The sequence below is a fragment of the Vespula pensylvanica genome, chromosome 25, assembly GCF_014466175.1.
Source record: "Vespula pensylvanica isolate Volc-1 chromosome 25, ASM1446617v1, whole genome shotgun sequence".
Classification (NCBI taxonomy): Eukaryota; Metazoa; Arthropoda; class Insecta; order Hymenoptera; family Vespidae; genus Vespula; species Vespula pensylvanica.
In genome coordinates this window covers 16,184-36,706 of record NC_057709.1, presented here as the reverse complement: position 1 = coordinate 36,706, position 20,523 = coordinate 16,184, and the positions used below count along the sequence as shown (strand labels likewise).

The 20,523-nt window shown below is 41.4% G+C and overlaps 1 protein-coding gene across 3 annotated transcripts; it reads left to right on the top strand.

The window, feature by feature from the left end:
- The first annotated feature begins 4,129 nt into the window (after nucleotides 1–4,129).
- Nucleotides 4,130–20,347, top strand: LOC122637268. 3 transcript variants are annotated; one of them, XM_043829272.1, is made up of 6 exons: nucleotides 4,133–4,274; nucleotides 15,539–15,666; nucleotides 16,656–16,869; nucleotides 16,975–17,285; nucleotides 17,815–18,154; nucleotides 18,279–20,347. In XM_043829272.1, exons 2-6 carry the CDS (start codon nucleotides 15,626–15,628, stop codon nucleotides 18,453–18,455), a joined length of 1,083 nt encoding a protein of 360 aa, XP_043685207.1. In that variant the 5' UTR covers nucleotides 4,133–4,274; nucleotides 15,539–15,625; the 3' UTR covers nucleotides 18,456–20,347. The 3 variants fall into 3 exon arrangements, with proteins under 3 accessions (XP_043685209.1, XP_043685207.1, XP_043685208.1); XM_043829273.1 differs by lacking the exon at nucleotides 4,133–4,274 and adding an exon at nucleotides 15,307–15,397; XM_043829274.1 differs by lacking the exon at nucleotides 15,539–15,666 and having other exon boundaries at nucleotides 4,130–4,274.
- Nucleotides 20,348–20,523: the final 176 nt, after the last annotated feature.

Here is a 20,523-nt window from a genome sequence, read left to right as displayed (position 1 = left end):
ATATCTAATAATATTAGCAGTTTTAAGGTTTTTTCGACATTTTACTATGATCGAGATACATTATTGTAATATAGCGTCCTTTTCGGTACATTCGTATCGTATAAAGTAATAACAAAATGCAATATTATCGCAGCGAGTATTTTCAAATCGTACGAACTCGGTTAACCAATTTAGAATTTTACCTTATCGACGAAGCTCGGTACAAGTCTCCTGTCCGATCTGCTGTTATCTTCCGTGTGATGGATGTGACCTTCTGTTGTTACGATCGATCTCGTTCAACTTAGATCACTCATTTTTATAGATTGGCCGACGTATTTCAGTTTTCAGATTATTAGAGCATTGATTAATTATTCATAGATCATGCATCGACATTTAACGATTGCGTGCGTGGTATTTATAATAAAAAGAATCTTCCATCAAATATTTTTTTTTCTTCTTTTTAATTTTTTATAACTATCTCAGCGAAAATGAATTGAAGAAGAATCTACAAAATGTAAATAAAATAATATGGCCGTATTACAAAAGCGTTTGATGCAGAGAAAGAGTTTGGAGGATAAGGAAAGAATTTTGTATCGAAAGAAAACGTGCTTGACGTGGCGGAAGAAAATTCAGTAGCGAAAGTACGATCCCGATATTGATCGGCTCAACGAATCGTATAATTCTCTTCCATTAGCATCGTCGATGCAATGCAATAAAATTCGTGGTACGACCGATTTCATGGACGCGCGAAAAACTAGTTTAAGAAAGTGAAATCTTTTGAGGAACGAACGAAATCACGATGAAATGGTATTACCACTTTTTTCCTCGAAAATCATGGCGCGTGTCTAAACGATGCAACACATCTCTACGATAAATTCGTCTAAGACCGAGTTTTCATGAATTTTCGAAAGGTTCAAGAGAAAGTCGACGAGTGGGTGGAAAAAATAGAATTCGCTCGAGTCGGCTAACGGAGAAAATGGTTGTTTTTAATGCCAATGTTTGCGAAAATCGTAAGATTCGATCTAGATCTCGAATTTCTAGACATTTTATGAATGAAAAAAAGGTTAAGTGGTACGCGCGGACATAGGGTTTTAATGAAGCGAATATATATATACACACACACACACACACAGACGCGCGCGCCATACATGTATGTGTTAATGCATATATATGTAATATGCATGTATATATAGACTAGCTTTCCCAGATGTCGAACGAGTACAATGGGGTCGTACAATTTTACGAACCATCGCGAGTGTGTATTTCGGGAAAAAAATTGGTGAAACCGGTTACACCCGCTCGACCGAGTGCTCGAACATATGCGGAGGGACTTGCACACGCGCGCGTACGTACACGAAACGCAACACACACGCCAGTACCGTGCGTTCGTCTAGCCGCATACAAAGCGCGTGCTACAACACATCGACCGTGTGCATACATATGTACATTCGAATGCAGGGTTGCCGGTTCAGAATTTTCCTACAAATTTAAAGGCTGTTTTCTATTTTAAAGACGAAGTTGATAGTCTCCGAAGAAAAAGAGTCTCGAGTTACGTATAATCGAGTCATCGACGAAACGCTTCGACCTATTAAATAAAATGCTATTCGTTAGGACAGAATCGTACTCTATTTTTGATCAATGAATCGGAGCAATTAACGAAGGATAATAGCCAAAACGTCAGGAGTATCGTCTCGACGACGAGATATCTCGCAAAAGAAGGAAAATGTCATCGGCGGAGCGCATACCGTTACAAAAGTAAACAGGAGCGAGCGTCTCCCCGTATCTTGCTCCGGTTTCCAACGTTCGCGCGCACCTCCTTTCGCGCCGAGTAAGGAATCGAACGTTGGTTAAACTTTAGAATTATTTGTCTAAATTTTGCTTCGGTGTTGCGTCAAAGTGCTCGAAAATCCTTCGAACTCGATGAGACACGAGAGAACGGTATTATTTTCGAGGAAGAAAAAGCAAACGAGTTAAAATATTAACGGATCAGAACCGTCGGAGTAGGGGAACGAGAACCATTCGTACGTACCTGAACGCGTCGCGGAACCGGCGCGGAGGCGGTTCGCCGTTCAGTCGTGCCGCGACCACGGAGCGGTGATTTTCTGCGGTCTTTCCTTTTTACGCGATTTTTACCGAGAAAAGATATTCAGGACGATTTCATCCTGTAGCAAGCCACCGCAAGAAGAATATGCGACGATGCGTTTGATTCGACGTTTTGCGTAAAATAGTGCGCGCGCGCGTGTGTGTGAGAGAGAGAGAGAGAGGAGAGAGGGGGAGAGAGAGAGAGAGAGAGAGAGAGAGAGAGAGAGGAAGAGACGAACGTAAAAAGAAGATCCGGGAAACTCATTCGTGTGGAATCGTACCTCTCTCGCGTCCGGCCATTCGGTAGTACGCGATAAGTGAAAAGTGCGACGATCGTAAACAAAAGCGTTGACTCTGATATACGGTAAAAGGCAGGAAAGAGAGAATCTCGCGACACGTATACATACACGGATGCACGTTGCACACACGGATTTGGAGTAAAGAGGAAGGAAAAGGCAAGTCGATCGACAGCGAGTGAGCGAAAAGAAAGTGTAGAAGGAGCTAAGAGGCTGTAACGCGTTTCGTCGCTGGACGATCGGTCAGATCTGGATCTGGCGCGTTTTGCCGGTGCGCCACGCCGCGGGCCTCGTTTCTCTCTCTCTCTCTCTCTCTCTCTCTCTCCTCTCTCTTCCCCTTTCTCTCTGCAAGTAACAGTACTTCCTCGCGCTCCACGGAGTAAGCCTCTCTCCGAAGAACGGGACCCAACGCTGCCGTGTCCGCTCACCATACCTCTCGTCGTACCTCCCTCTCGACTCCCTTGTGCCTCCCTCGCACCTCCCTCGCGGTCGCAACGAAGCAGTCCGGCTGGTCGGGTCGAGAGGTTTCACGTAAAACCAGTCCTCTACCCTTTCCCTCCCTACCCCTATTTCTCCTTCGAACGAACCGCGAGTTACTACTCCCTCCTTTACCGACGCACGAGGACCTTTCGTCAACTGGCACCTGCCGACTGACTCCTCGAACCTCGTCTTCCTCTCGATCGTCTTACGAACACCCTTTCCTCTTTCTTATCGATCCTTCTCCGTTTAAAACGAAACAAGGATATACATGTTCCCATGCGACTTTGAAAGACGTAACGATCATCAAACATTTCTAATCTTTCCGAATCGTAAAGAGACAGACGATATCGTTTATTTCTCGAGTATCACGGACGTAAAAGAGGAAAGAAAGGGATATACGAGGGATATCATCGTGTCGCGATGGTATTTGTTTGATCGAGAAAAGAAAGTGGTCTTAGTTTCCGAGATCATCGTCATGGATGCAACGCGACTTTGTCACACGGCTTTCCGCATTTTCAAAGGAGAGTGAGAAAAGAAGGATCGAAGGGAGGGGAGTGAGTGAAAGATAGAGGGAGAGGGGCTGAGAGAGAAAGAAAGAGCGAGAGAGAGAGAGAGAGAGAGAGAGAGAGAGCGCTTGAGACGCAGCGGCGCGCGTAAAATGAGCGAGAGACGTCCGAGACGTTTAGAGCCGTTGCAACAACGAGAACGGCACGAGTAGAGTGTAAAAAGGGGCCTGTGCTCCTCGTCTGTTGGCCGGCCGAGCGGTGAAGGCGTAAGCGAGTTCGCCAAGGAGAGAAAGGAGGGAAGTTTACGCGGCCACTTTGAGTCCCTCTCTCGCCATAACTAACCTCCTCGAGTGGCTCGCGAAGCTTTCTCATTGTCAGTCGGGGCTAGCGTAAAGTTCGTAAAGAAACGTGCGCGCGTTTCTCACTTTTGATATGACCGCAAAGGGAGAGATGAATGTCCATTGTATCGGTGCGTGAAACGATATTGTTTGCCTCGTTTTTTGAAAGATAATATACTCTTTTCTTTACGATCGAGAAAGAAACAATCGATATTTGTGGTGTTCACTGGACAAACCGACGACTCGTAGCGCGCGCGTTTCCTTTTGCCGATCCTCGCTGGTTTGTTTTCATTCGTTTGTTCGAAGCTCTAGTCGAACTCGCGATCTAGTCGTTAGATCGAGGAAAGTGATACGGCTCGCGAGTGTGGAGTGAAAGAGACGCTTTCCGCCTTTCTCTCTCTCTCTCTCTCTCTCTCTCTCTCTCTCTCTCTCTCTCTCTCTCTCTCTCTCTCTCTCTTCTGTGCTTTGAGAAGATCGATCAGTGGCGGCGTATCGTCTAAAAGAAGAAGATCCCTCTTCCCTTCGAACGCGATCTCCGGGAAAGAATAAGACGAACCACGAGCCATGAAGACCATAAGGGCAAGTACTTTCAGGTAAATATGCCTTTCTCAAACTCTCGGTTTATCTTTCGAATCGCCAGAATCTTTGTTATAAAACGTCTTGTACAAAACAAAGATAAGCGTGGAATTTGGAAAAATCAAGAGACGTCGCACCGAAAGTGACTCTGTCGGACGTCAACGTTGTCCGCGGACGGGATGTAAATTAGATCGAGAGATTACGAACCGTGAAAGCAAACGCACAGCGTACTGGGCTCTCGTGGAGAGCCGAGAATCGATAGGATATAAATTAACGAGGTCTCGGACATGGCAGAAGTTCCCTCTCTAGCTCCCTCCCCATCTATCGTCTGGAGCAAGCAGCATTTATTTATTTACCGTAGCGCGTCTAGACCCCAGGGAGACCGGAATGCGCGCGAATAAAGCAGAAGGCGTTCGGTCTCGAGTAAAAACCGAAGGATTTCGCATTTATTTTCTTAGGAAAAACGTAAGGAAGAAAATGTTAAGCGTACGTCCTTCCAAGTATCGTTGACGAACGAAAGAAATTCTTTCCGCAAGGGTTGCGTGCAGGGTTGCTAACTGTTGACATTTATCCGCGCCGAGATTCGACTCGTTTTTCTCGTTTGCCGCAATAACAATCGACATTTATGCGAAAACTATAAATACCGGCTCTGACGGTGGCCGCTCATTATGCAAATATCGTGTTCCCGCTCGCGTCGCCGTCGACATTGGCGACATTGGCGACGGCGGCTGCGACGGCGACGACGAAGGCGACTGCGAAACTTAATTAAGATCGAAAACCCGACGATGGTCGACTGATCCAATTTCCTGAAATTCCATTAAACGATAAAGTCTCTTTAGAATCGATCAACCATAGGAAATACAGCATTGTTCTCCGGTCTAACGGTGACCGCCATTACTTTTTATTTTTGACCGCTATTACAAAGAAAAAACTGTGCAAGACTTATCGACCCTTTTAAAAAGAAAGGTTAGCTCGCGAGCAATCGTAATGACGTACGGCCGGTACGCAGGTGGATAAGATAAGGTCGATGTCGGTCCCGCATGTAAATGTCTGCGTATTCGAGCTTCCTCTCTGCCTGTGCGTCCCCCCCCCCCCCTTGAAAATGACAACCCGTTGGTGAGAGAACGTGCCGCGTACGCCGGCGAAGCAGTGTCGCGGCGCCCGATGTCGCGCATACTCGCACGCGGAACACCTGCGGGACAAATTGAAATGCTAATTCGCCTGGCCCTTCCTTTTTCTTGGCCCTCGCATTCACCCTTTACTCTTCTCTCCCTTTTCTTTTACCTTCTATTCTTTCTTCTTGTTTCTTTTTTTTCTTTTTTCTTTTCTTTTTTCTTTGTTTTCAACTCTCCATTACATCTCTAAAGCTAAAATATCGAGTACTGTTGGCGCCTTAAATAACGCCGCCTTGAAATATCGCGTACGATATTGGGTTCTACCGAAAGACAGAGAGCGAGAGAGAGATCACCTTTTAGAAACGTTTAATGACTGCGCGCGTTACGGTTTGCGACTTTGCATACGAAAGAGGGTCGTTATCCGAGCCTCCTTGAAAGTGTGCCTCTGCCAATAAAGGGAATAGAAAGTTACAAAAACTGGGGAGTCGAATAAAAATAACAGACTCGAAGTGGGTGTAAGAAAAGCGCGAATGCGAAGGAACCAAGTAGTTATAAATTTGAGGGAAGGCGTGAAAAAATATTTAGCTGAACGATAACACGAATGGTTTAATTAAAACGTAAAATGAAAGAATAAATGAGCGATAATGCAACGGCACGACATTGTTCGAAAGTAAAGTGAGATTGTTCCGATATAAAAGTGGAGGAAGACCCGAGAAAGCAGAAGATTAAGAATCTTCTAAGAATCGTAGACTTTCTTAGTCTCTTCGTTAAAGCAAACTATCGAGCATATCATTTTATTAATCATTTTATTTTCTATGATATCGAGTACCGAGTCAAAAGAGTCGACCTCTTTCACGCGATTATGCGTTTCCCACGTAAGGCGGAGGAAATTGCGGAATAGAGTTTTCTCCGAGCCAGCGGTACTTCTCTCTCTCTCTCTCTCTCTCTCTCTCTCTCTCTCTCTCGCTCTCCTTTATGGCGCCTTTCTATCTCCTCTTTTTACACTAACGAAGCGACCGAAACGCTCAATTAAGCGGTCGGCCCTAATTAACGCGCGGATCACTCGCTCATTGTAGAATCTGCTCTCCTGCCATCTCGCAACTTACGAAAGATCTGAGAAAGAAGAACTTTCTTTTTTCCCTCCGCGAGAAAATTTCGAAGAGGGATGTGACGAGAAGGAGAACATTGCCGTAGTAACTCACGATCTCAATGTTGCATCTTTTGCCAAACGAGTTGACGCGATCGAGATGCGAATGATCGAAAAAAACGACGACGTACCATTACGACTTTGAAGGCTAGAAACTTAATTAGGCCGCATCGAGTGCACAAGTTGTTCGGGCAACAAGTTCGAAACTTATTTTTTTTCCTTACCTGTTCACGAACTTTTGAGAACGTTTAGAAACATTTACGAACGTGCGCGTCCCATCAACCAAAGCTTCCATAGTCCCTTTCGACGTTCCTCCTTTAATTTCAATCCATTGATACAAAGTTATTCTCGTTTTGCTAAAAACTCTTACGATCGCGTGACCATGTTAACTCTCGTTAACGGACGGATGTGTTACCGAACGTTCTTCGATCGTAAAGACTAACTCGTTGTCGTGTATCAGCGAACACGATTTCCTTTCTTTCTTTCTTCCTTCCTTCACATTTCTTTTATCCATGACTATTTTGGACAAAATAATAAGTCTACGAGTATAATATATAGGTATAATTGAAATCAATGTAATGGTTATTTTCATACGTGCAAAAGGATTTCTCGTCGTTCGTTCCTCTCGATGTCGATCATTCGAGGCGCGTACTCTACGTGATTTTCTTATTAACGGCTTCTCTTACAAAGGTGAGAGTGACTCATTGACCGTCGCTTGCGATCTGAACGTGGCCGTAAACACAATCGTACGTATCTGTACGTATTTACGTATCTAACTATAGGAGCCCTTGCGCGAACAATTTTATCGCAAAGACGCGGACGTACGTACATAAAGTGAGTACTTCCTCCTTCTCTTATCTCGCTAATACCGCTCGCGGAAAATAATAAATATCGCAAAAGGTGGATAAGCGGTCCGAAGCGCGTTTGTAACTGCCAACTGAACGATCTTCGTTGAAGGTGCTTCTTTCGTCCGATAGAAAAATATCAAAAATAACGCTCGAGATGGAATCCTCGATTAGACCGGATCGCGTTCGATGTAAATTATCAAAATACAGAACGACGTTGGAAATGTTGCTAAACGTCGACACGAGCGACTTATTTAAATGTGAAAAAAGGCACGGCCTCGTTACCAATGAAAAAGACGATTTCGACGTATTCTCGGAGATTAGCTCGAGTTTGCCTTTGTTAGAGAGCTACGAAGCTTTCCGATGAGATGAAGGGCGGGGAAGGAGAGGGAGAGGAAGAGGAAGAGGCGGGTGGTATGGCTTTAGACAGGTGAAATGTCGGTGCATCGATCGATCGCACTCGAAAGCCGAGCCGAGAGTGGCTGCCAAGCGCGCTCTCGTAGTTTTCAGGCTTCGTTTAGCGAACAATGCTTCGTTCTAACGGCTCCTTGGAATTCATTGTAAATACGTAGATATATAGACGAAAAAGTAAAAAAACAATGCTTTACGCCGATAAATGCCACTCTAGAGTCACGTCGAACGACTGCTAGTAGAATTCCATTTCTCCATTCGTTCGTTCTTTTTCTTTTTCATTTTTGTTCATTTTATTTACTTATTGTCATAATTCTTTTTCTTCATCTATTTGTTCTTACTTTATTTGGCAACGTTAACGATTAACGTCACCTCCAACTCTGCGTGCCCTCGGACATTGCCGTCGAGTACGACGATATATCCGACAAATGTCGAACGAAAGAATTGTATCAGATGTAAATTGCGTGCGGCAACTTTTTACATCTGACGATTTCACGAACAAAGGATAACGTTGTTACGTCGAATGAGTTTGTGAATTTAATCTGGGTCGAGCGTACTACCGGTGCTACCTCCGATCCCACCATCGACTGCTCTCTCCCCCACTCGACGTCACGTTCCTAACTGTAACTCGGATATCTTGCTCGAGGATTTTTGGAAGAATTCCCTTTGAAATTGATTATATCTTGAGAATAATAAAAGAAGAAAGTAAAAGGCTAGAAAGAGCGCCAGAGAAAGACCCCCCTGAAGGCAGACGACGTGTGCCCTTTGCTCCTATCCCGATCGCGAAAAAGATTTTTGCGAAGGGGGGATTCATCTACAATTTAAATCGACGGATTCTCCCATACATAGGCGTATATGCTTTGGCGCACTTCTTCCACTGCTGCTACTACTACTACTACTACTACTACTACACTACTACTACTATTACCATTCTCCTCCTCTCCGTCCTGATCCTTCCTTCCTTCCTCCGCTCGCTCGCGTACTCTCCCGCGTTTCGCCGCCGATTTATGTTTATTCGTCACACGGGTTACGATCCTATGAAATCACGATCCCCTTGTAGATTTATATGTGTATTCAAATGAGGAAGACTAAGGGAGTTACCGAGCCTAACGCGTCGTTGTTGGATTCTTGGGATATGCGGCGCATACCTTTCGTTTTCTCTCTCTCTCTCTCTTTTTTTTTTTTTTTTTTGAGGAATAGGAAAGGAAAGAAATAATTATTATATAGGTATTTTCGTGTAGGAGTAAAAGTGTTACTTGTATCTCGACTAGAAAATCGTCTAGATAAATATGTGTCGGATCATTCCGAACTATTCCTGCACCACTTTCTATTTTCTGTCTGTCTTCGAACAACGTTCCCCTTTGAACGTTCCTCTTAATATCGCGTATCCATTGCGCACAAGTTTTACGGGCGATACGACGACTAGTTAAGATTCATCTTAAATTAATATATAAAATAAATATTCATCGAGGATAGGGGGGAGGGGTACGTAGATATAGTATTTAACTCGATTTATTCATTTTTCACTGTAAAGATGACCTTGCCAATGCTCTTGAACCAGATTCCGTGAAAGTAAAAGCGTTGAAAAAGACGGAAATAGAATAAAGAAGAATGAATGAAACAAAAAAGAAAAAAGAACAATAGAAGAAAAGGAAGCGATGCAAGTCGGAAAGTTGGAGCATCGAAGGCATCGAAGGACGAGCCAGGAGTAGCAAGAAAGGAAGATAGCGAGCGGTAAGTTACGGTAATGGCGAACCATCGGTGAGTTATGTCAGGACGACGAGAGAAGAAGGAAGAAAGGACACTGCATACGTACCCACGTATATGTGCCTACGCATGTGTGCGTATGTACAAACATAACATATATGTATAGGTATCGTACGTGTGTACGTAGGGTACCGGATGAAGAAAGCGAGTTCTGCAAATAGCACCGCGATCGAACACCAGGATGAGGTGGTCAGGTGAGACGAAGAACGGAGAAAAGAGAAGAGAGAGGAAGATGACGTACGGCGAGTCGCGATTGGCAGCTGCTATGAAAAAGAACACGGTGCTACGCCTCATAACGATCGTTCCATCATCGTACATATGTATAATATGTATCTATGCGTAATGGTATGTGTGCGCGCGCGCGTGCGTTTCTACGTATATCCTATCTATATGTGTATCAACTACTGAACACCAAACGCGCGAAATAGCTTGAATTTACACGCTTTGTCCAAATAATTATTGTGCATTTATGTACATAAGTGCACGGACATCGTGTGCATATATAGTATTTCGTGCGCGCGCGGCTGTTCAGAAAGAACGCGCGGCACCGCCATACGTTCACCTTTTCCTCGGCAAATGCCAACTCTCCGAGAACGTGTTCTGCCTCTAATGCCGATGTAGCACTATCCAAGAAGAAGAAGAAGAAGAAGAAGAAGAAGACGAAGACGAAGACGACGAAGACGAAGAAGAAGAAGAAAAAGGAGGAAGAGGAGGAGATAAGGAAAAGGATGAAGAAGAGCTTGAAAAGGGAGAGGAAGAGGAGGAGGACTCAGCATCGAGTTTTTCAGAGCGCCCAACGTTGCTATTAATTATGCAAGAAATCCGATTCAATCTCCTGCTTTTCGTCTTCATACCTTGTGGATCTATGCTCTTCTCTGCCTCTTCCTCCTTAATCTTCTTAACGTGTAAATTACGCTGTAAAATATAATTTTTTTCTTTTTCTAAAAATTAAATAATTCGTTGGCGTATTTGATATGAAATTTTACTCTCGTATTTTAAAGAATAGATAAACCTTCTTTGGGAATATCATATAAGGTACGAGGCCCACGATCCTTTTATTATTATAGATATAGTTGGTGCACATCAAAGTCCCTAACGAGGTGGTTGAGGTGGAGGAGGAAAAGACCTTTTGCTCGTTTCGACGAAATATTCTCTCTTTAACGAAGATCGCTTTTCACGATGGCGCGCCAGTAATGCAAGCTTGTATCCGGTGTCCTCGAGGTACGAGCAAAAGGGGATTACCTTCTTGTCCCCGGTGGAGAAACCTTCTTGTTCGTAGCGTGGCGGCCGCGATATATCCTTTCGATCGATCGCCAGACTCTCTAACTACACGACGAGTCGCCTTTTTCTCTCTCTCCCTCCCTCCCCCCCCTTCTTTCCTTTTCTTTCTTTTTTTTTCTTTCTTTCTTTCTTTCTTCCTTCCCTCCCTTCTTTCTTTCTTTTCTTTCTTCACTCTTCGTGCCTATGCCGCATCGAATTTACCCTAACGAACGCTCCTTTGGAAACAAGAGATAGATAGAGATAGATAAAGGGAATGAGAGAAAGAGAGACTTCGTTTGCGAACGGAAACAACGAATCGCTTCAATGTTTAGCAATTAGGGCTTGAAATTTATTCGCAAATAGTTATTGGAAAAACGTCGAACGTTGGTTGCGTTTTGATGGTGAAGCAATTTTTTTTACTCCGTTGCAGGTACGTATCGCAGGCAAGACCAAGGAGATGGAAGACCAACACTCGATAGTTTTATAACGGAAAGTTTATTCCACAAAAAGCGATCCATTTCTAGTCTACGCAAAGATTCATATCTTCGAATCGCCTTGGGAAGTAGGTACATATCTACTCCAATTAGCATGGTACGTGTTTTCTCAAAGGAAGGAAAGTCAAAGGAGAAGTCTTGCGACTTACAAATTTCTCCTCGCTGCTTTATCGAGATATCGTAAAGAGAACTGAGAATACTTCCGACGAAGAAAATACACCTATTGCACCGAAACAAGAATATGTACGTAGAACGTAAAACTCTCGTTATGTTATTTGAAAATCGGCCTTGCTATCATCCATCGAGTCGATGTTATACCATAATTCGAAATGGATGTAGGTCTAAAGCGTGTCTCTTCTCGACCGGTGCGTACCACGTTGCAAGATCGTAAAAAAATAAACGAAAAGTAGGAGGTATGCTTTACCCAACGAGAAGGTGAATCTCGATCGCTTGGATGGAGAACGTTCGTGTTTGGAAAAATCATGCGTCCGAAGCTAACGACGAGTCTTCGACGATTATCGTAAAACACCCACTCGTGCATTCGAAAGAAGCCTTTGAAAACTTAATCTTAAAATTGTGCAATATTTTTTGGAATATTAAGGTTTACGATCTTTTTTATTTTCATTTTTATGTATAGTATTTGTATAGTATTTGCTTATGCTTACGTCACTAAGCGACGCAATTACTCTCAATTTCTTCGATCTAAATATATACTCGATTTAACGTTGAACTTAAAAGTATTTCCTTCGTTCGTTAATTAATCAACACTTTGTTCTCGATGCAACTCCGCGCATACACGGCGTCAAAGCGTAATTAACATCAAGAGTAAGCATCTGGAAAGTCGCTTGGTCGATGTTGTGCGGGACAATATAGCGGCTAACGCGTGCTAATTTCGAGCGCACTTGAAAATTCTATCGCGGAAAGCGGGTCACTGCGGACTATTAAAAAAGGAAAAGGATAGATTAAGAGGAGAAGGATACGGAAAAGAAAAGGAAAAAAGAAGTACGAGAGACGAGATACTAGCAAATGCTAACCCCGAGAAAGAATCATTTCGCGTTGGAAACGAAAAAAGCTCGTTTCTCATTTCGACGTATGCTTTTTTACATATTATTACGTCACGAACTAAAGCCGACGGAAGGTAGTAGTATCGACCTCGTCGATGATTTCTAGGATAATCGGATCTATCCCACTCCTCGTTACGACTTATCGTAGATACTAGGGAGCGTATGTCCTATGACGCACGTCATTATGTACACACGGAATGCACTCTCGTCACGCGTAACAATTGGATGCCGATATTAAGATGAGTGCAATGATGCGCGATCGTAGCACGAATTTATCGGTAAATGAAAACTAAAGAAAAGATAATAATCAAAAGTCTTTTGTTGTTTCCATTGGCTCTCGACCGAAAATGGATCGACCGGTAAATAATATTTTTAAAGAATTCTATGTGAGCTCAATATGGATTGCTAATTGAATAGATTTTTAATGGGGAGGGGGTAAAATGTACTTTACCTTACCGAGGAGATAAAGCTACAAAGTATAGTAGTAAGATCGAGAAATAGGCGCGATATCGTGCGGCTCGAGCGATAATAAACTTGCCGATGATAAATCGTTTTCCACGATAGATTTGGAAAAAGTGATAAAATCGTGCATAAGTGTAAAACGTGAAAAAGACAGAAGGAGAAGATGGGAGGAGAGATCGATGCTACTTCGTTCGGCCTCGGATAAACAAAGAGAATGGACGAGAAGTAAAGAAAAGATAAAGGAAAGAAAACGGATCCGCTCGTACACGAGTTATTACATTTTGAATCTTTTTTAAGCGAAGGGCCATAGTCCCTCGTTCGGTTAAAAAGACAACAACAATGAGACAACGATCCAAAATAAAAGTGGCAAAGTCGAAGAAGAAAAAGCAAGAAGAAGTTACGATAACGGCATGCATGTTCAATGTTCGTTCATGGTCACTGCGTCGATACGACATTCAGATAAAGCTTACGGCAACTAATACGGACTTATCTACCGTGATAGATTACGTATTTGCCGTGTTGAGGATAAATCGCAAGAAGAGGGGAAAGAGAGGGAGAGAGGGGGGGGGGGAGAGAGATCAGCTTTTTCGAGTTGATGGCCAGAGGCGGAAAATACAAGTAATTAACGATGCGAATCTACGATGTTCTAAAGGTCTCTCTTTCTCTTTTTTTTTTTTTTTTCCCTTTTACTTTACCCCTTCCTTTGCGTTTCGTTCGTCTCGTGGCGATACTTTAAGCGTTACGCTTCCAAACTCCAGTAAAAGACGCTCGAACCAACTGCGATCGTCTAATAAAAGGAAAGTCGGTCTTCTTGCTGCCAGTCACGTGGAAAATGAATGTCGTGCCATCATTCATGCTGCTAATATGCTAACGACACTTCTACTTTCTTCTGAAGACGAGAGCGTTGAGTCAAAGTGAGAAAAATAGTAGTCGACTTTGCGAGAGCTTTAAGAAGACTCGGGGTATACGTTCTATCTCTCTGTTTAATACACATACTGTGTATCTCGGTGGAAAGTAATTGATTGCGCGATGCCCAGGATACATCATCTCGCGCCTTTTTGCCGGAATATTGCACCTCTGCTGTTGTATATCGCGTATCGGTTTCGTAGTAAATAAAGGGAATACAGGTTCGTGCACACGCGTGCTCACTATAGAACGAAAATTTATCGCCTACTTCGCTTCTTCTACGCGACGATGTATTATAGAAACGCTTGAGGGCAATGAAAGAGAGAGAGAGAGACAGAGAGAGAGAGAGAGAGAGAGAGAGAGAGAGAGAGAGAGAGAATCCATACGTCGCTTTTGAAAAAGCGTATGCATTGAACATCGAGTTTAAATTTAATTACTTTCAATTAGTATGCAATAGTTTTACTACTTAATAATTTAATGATTTTATTAATGAATATTTCCACTCACAAAACAGTTTCAGAATATTTCAAAATAAATTCTTCTTTATTCATTTCATTTGTTATCTCCTTTTTACAATTTTCACCGATTACGTTCGTATATGATGAAAATGGAAAGAAATATATAAAACAAGGAAAAGAAACATAAGAAGAAAGTTGTGTTCAGGGCTATACCAATAATGAAGGTAACAATGTTGACCTCGCGGGTCGGTAGACACACCTCTGCAATATTCTTTCTCTCTTTCTCGCAAGCATCTCTTCGCTCGACCATAGAAACATTGCTTTTTCGTTCCTTTCAAGCCTGTTCACTCTCTCTCTATCTATCCATCTATCGATCTATCTATCTCTTTCGCTTGTGCTGGCTTGAAGGAGAAAGAAAGAATGGCCGATACCTTCTTCTTAAACGCAAGGTGGAACCCCGTGGGTTCTATAATAAGACGTATCCTACGGTGTACACCGTCTGGTACTGCACGTGTACCTGATTTCATGATTGGCCAGCACCCCGCAATCTACCTCATACGTGCGTGATCTATACACCGTCCTTCTCTTTTTTACACCTCCCAGCATCCAAGAAGCTCCGCGAGAAATGGAGAGAGAGAGAGAGAGAGAGAGAGAGGGAGAGGCAGGGAACGGGGCAGAGGGAGATCGAGGGAAAGGATGGTAAGAAGATACTATCCTCTGTGTTCTCCTCTAATGCCAACTACAAATTTCATTGGCCAAAAGTACTTTTTTTTTGGACCGCAAATAATAATACCTACGTTTATTTCAAGTAACCGATTGAGATTTGCGAATTGATCAACAGACATCAAGAATAAAATCATCGTCACTTATAATTGAAAATTTAACAGGTATTATTCGAGGCGGGTGAGATGTTATTTATCTTATCGTGTCTACTTTAGATGCGTACGTTGATAGAATTATTTATCGCACTTTGTTTATCGCAATTGTAACACAAGTTCAGTCAACGTTCTTGCAGTCATTTACTTCAAGTCCTTGCGTTCTCGTCTTTGCTCCTTTCTAGCTGTGCACTTTCTATCGACTATTTATACTCATCGAAAGATTTTCTTTCGAAACTATAACATTTTATTTCTAAAACTAAATAGCAACTCGGAATGAAATAATTAAACAATCAAGCGATATACATAAGTATCAAAACTGAGCGATGTAGCAAGGTAAGTATACAGGATAATACGTATAAGGTACATAATAAAATAAGTCTAGATCTATACCTATCACAAATATTAACTAATATTCGAGTAAGAAAGTTCTAATCGCAATAGAATCGACGAGTAATCAATTTCTACCTTCTCTAGATAACGAACAAAGACTTTTGACCGGTCTTTTAAATCGTCTTCTTCCCGTTGAAACTGTCACGACACTCCGACATCATTCGTCCCTGGATGGATCTTTTTGATTCTGCCAAGAGCCCAATAGAGCGGTGGTAAGTTGTTCTGCTTCAATAGCATACTTTGAGATTCCCATCTCTGAATCAAAATATTTTATCAAGTTTAGCTCGATGGATGTTTATTCGAAAGGCTTCCATCGCATCGCGCGTATTTTTAATATTATTCTTACATTACATAATATCGTTAAAATATAATAGATATTACGTGCTTTTAGAACTTTTACTCTGTATCATAATTAATGAGTATACATGATGTTTTGTATCATATAATAAATTTCTATATTATCCATTAATTGCAACATTGCATCTCAGTTTTTCCTTTCAATACATTGCATTAGCTATTAGTTGTCGGTGTATTCGAAAGCTCATTTCCGAAGCTAGAGATTTCCACGTCGTTCCTGGAAATTGTTCTGTTTTTTTTTTTTTTTTGTTTTTTTTTGTTTCTAGGAAGAAAAGGTCTTTCCGTTTTATTTATTCGACTTAAAAAAAGAAATATTCTAATATATATTTGTGTACTCCGTAGAATCGATGCACCTATTTACACAGATGAGTATTCTGCTTATACCTGTGCGTTCTTAACAGACGTATGACGATCGTTTACTTATATAGACGATAAAATTATATTTTGTTCGCAACTCAATATTCTCTCATGGTACTTTTGCCGCGTTTCTCGTCGTAATGCTGGAACTTTTTGGCGATGATTAAATCCATTCTCCATTTATTCACTTAATTTGAGAAAGCGAAGCGTTTTGGTTGACGGACAGAGGCCTGCGGGCAATCAGCTCTAACTCCAAAGAATTCGGAAACAAGGAACTGATTGTGATTCTACCCAATACACGATACCCGATTCTCATCGCATTCGTATTAAATAATATTGTTCTTGCTATCGACGTCTCTATTACATTTTAAATAAGACGTATCTGAGAAAAATGGTTCTGATCAAAAAAAGATATCGCTCGAGAGGTAAACAATTCTTAAGTTGGAACGTAAACGACGATAATAAAACCTTGCACTTCCCCTTGCAGCAGCAGTTTCGACGAAACATCGATGGACAGCTGCCCGTTGGTGACGGTAACGGAAGATAGGGTAAACGATTTTTCAGAGGAAGTGGTAAAGGACGGAAATGATGTGGAAGTGACATCATTGGAGGAAGCGAAAACAGTGATAGCAGCGCTTAGAGCGAAACAGAGGGCACAGGCACATCAAATGCTAGCTTGGCGGAGGACGCTTAAATTGCAGGTAAGGTTCCCGACGACGCAACACCTTGATAAGATTCCGATATAAAAGCAGATATAAAAGGTTCGCGCGTGATAAGCAATACTCAGACACTCGAACATTTTCCAGGAGGAACTCGTGGCGAGGCTGACGAGAGAGAAGGCCGAACAATTATGCACGTTGTCTTCCCAATTATTTCTCTTCGAATCGCGACTTTGTCGAAAACAGAAGGAAATCGAGGCAAGCCTGGTGCAACGGGAATCGATTATTCTCAGGCAACAAAGAGTGATACGGCAATTGCAAAGCAGATTGGCGGAAAGGAGTGGTACAGGTACGAGAGACTCTCCGCCATGCGACGCTCTCGACAGACTGGACAGCCTCGGAGACAGCGATAGCGCCGTCGTACTCGAGGAGGCCGCGGACGACCCTGCACCGCCGAGGTAAACGTTATAACATAAACATGCGCATGCACCTATATATTTCTTAATAACATAGATTTTTATTTCGAAGACTTTTTATTTAGAAAGACTCTTCTAACAAACTGTTTGACAATCAAAACTGTCCAACATCGAGACATATACGAGATACGAAAAGTCTCCTTGCATGTTTAGCCTCCTCGCAACCCAGACGCAGCCCGACCCCGTCCCCGGCATCCGATCCAGCAAGGGGGCTCCGCCTCCTGGCAAAAAAAAACTTCACGGCCGCTATTTGTAGGCTGGACCGCGCGGGAAGCTTCTTACGTTCTCATAGCGTAGCGAAAAACGTTTCGTAAAAATGATCGTATGGGATTGCTCGTATATATTTTGAGACAAATTGTCCAAAGTTCTCCAAAGTTCTCCAAAGTTCTAATCCAAATGAATTCTTTTTCCTATTAAACCAAACGAATTCTCGGTTATAACATTAGCGAATGTCCTATGCTAAGAAAAAATTAAAAATGTATTCATCTCCTTTGTTTTCTCTTTCCTCAAGATTTCGTTCGAACATCACGGACGTAACAGTTATACGATCGGTATCGGATGCGGTCGAGCCATCGAGCAAATATTCATCGATGCGAAGATGCAACGGTTTTCTACGTAGACCGGAGATCTTGGAAACCGTGTATTCGGTAGAAGAGGATGGCGACAGTGAAAGCAACCAGGAACCATCCGAATCTACGGAAAATTACGAGTGCGATGAGAGGCGGACGAAGAACTTGGGAAATGGGAAGGGCAGACTGCAGGAGCTTTACGGTAGCTTCGAGAGACTAGCGCAGGAAGCTGATTCTTTGGAAAGTGAAAGACCGAGAGGAGACGAGAGCCAACAAGCGCAGGTGAACGATGATCGAGAACGACGATCTTTGCGATATTTTTCGATAAGTGACACACGTGTATTTCCTTACTATTTACTCCAATTTGCTTGGATTCTATAAATCCTTTTTATCCTTATTGTTTCAGGTGACGTACAATAGAGTAATGAGTAATCACAGGTCGGTGACAAAGCCAAAAGACGTAAAATATAAAAGGATAAATAAGGCAAAATCGAAAAGTTTGGAGGAGCTCAGAGGAAGACTGAGAAATTGGGTAGAAAAAGGAAATAAAATAGCTATATCGTTAGATCAATCCTACGCTTGAACTTGTTCCATGAAAGTATTTAAATTATTTTTGCGAAGATTTATAAATTATTATCACCGTCGTGGATGAGATACCGTCGATAGCTCGTTCGGTCCTACGAAATCTATGGTAATTTTTTCCTTCTTAGGCAGCAGCGCGCTAAAGTGCATTCAATCGAAATTTCATCCTTCCATGTGATATTTACTCTAGTATGATGATATCGTGCATGGGTATGCCGATAAAATTGACGAATTGGGGAGGGAGAGGGTGTGTGTGTGTGTGTGTCTCTGTGTGTGTGGGTGTGCGTGTGCGAAGGACCGCTTTAAAGACATATGTGATATGAATAGACATGACCGTCGCGTTGGGAGTGTCTTATATTATTATATGCGAAACTCTATTATTTAACTAATGAAAGTTCGACTCTCGACAAAAGAACGATCGTTCTGATATATACAATTTCTAACGACTAAATTCCCCCTCTCCTGTCTTCCTAAACACCGTTCTTGCAATAAGTTCAGGCGCATTAATATGCGCCATTGCATGTTTTTTCGTTGCCGATTTTATATCTTGTCACAATAACAAATCGATTTGAGCTTATTTATCTAAAAAATTTATTAAACTACTTTCGAATGAAAATATTATTTCGATATGTAAAACAACTTCTCGTTCTCTTTACTACTTTGCCTACTAATGAGTCGCATTTAAATACGATTTGTTCCAAGGCATTAAGTATAATATTGCAAGGCGTTATGTATCATCATAAATCGTAAATCGAACATCTTTGTCAATTAAAAATATTACTGTGCAATCAATTAAACGAAAAAAATGTTTAATCGAAGGGCCTTTAATTTTTTAAAAGAGGCTTACTTTTAAGATGAGCGATATGCCTCTTTGTTATTATCTCATCCTATAAAATTAGTACTGGTAACTATAACGTTAACTTTATATACATATTATAAAAATGAACGAGTGTACTATATCTGTAATACGAAAGTAATTCCTACCGACTCTAAGAATTCGCACTTTTTCATTAAATATCGTTAAACTAATCGTACATGCCAGATACATAATGTTACGTCTTTCCACTTACGTTTCGAAATATCAAATTCAAAATCTATCTTTGATACGATTAATTTCCTATCACTACTATCGATATGTACGTCTTTTGCGAATTTTATTCTCTTCGTTAATAATAAGTAGTCTTACCAATCTGTAAAATTTACACCCATGATTCGGTAACATTGCGTATAATTTACAAACTACTTCTGCTTAATTTGAACGATTACACACTTAGTAATTTCATCACTTTGTGACATGTATTCTGCAATTCTTTAAATGCATTATTCAAGCCTGTATTTGCTTGGCTGTTCCAGTATTTTGAAATTTTATAAAAATGCTATGTCGTTTCTATCTGGATGACTAATATAAAAGTTGCTTTAGACTTTTTCTCAATTACCCGATATGTAAATATATTTGTATGATTATGTCAGGCTTCTAACTCTTGAATCTTTTCTATTTCCTCATAATATAACCGAACAAGATCAATCGATTTTACGTCGTTTTAACAAAACTTAAATATGATGCGTCAAATTTATCAAGATATTTCGTTTACATTCTCATACTTTACACATGTGTTTTTTCAAGATATGGGTACAAAAGAGCTTCCGACAATCTGCACTTTAAAGAAAATACACGATATCTCGCTGTTCGCTTGTACATAATTATGAACGTATTATTAATTTAACATATTAATATCACCTTCGATGTTATGTATATAAGTATATTCTTCAATTCTTTAATAATATAAATTTGAGTTTTATGTTCCTGTTGGCTAACTACTGGCCATTCAAAAGTATAATCGCGCTCGCACAGCTGTATCGTTATTATCGATGTTATTAAAGTTATTAAATTACTTTTTGATGTTATTAAAGATAGATGTAAAGATATTTACTAATAATAATAATAATAATAATAATAATAATAATAATAATGATGAACAATTGAAAAATTTGGAAAATTAGATTAGTGTTAAATTAATTAAACAGGTTACCTCAGCTCTGTCATCGAAGAACGTGTCCGTCCAATCTTG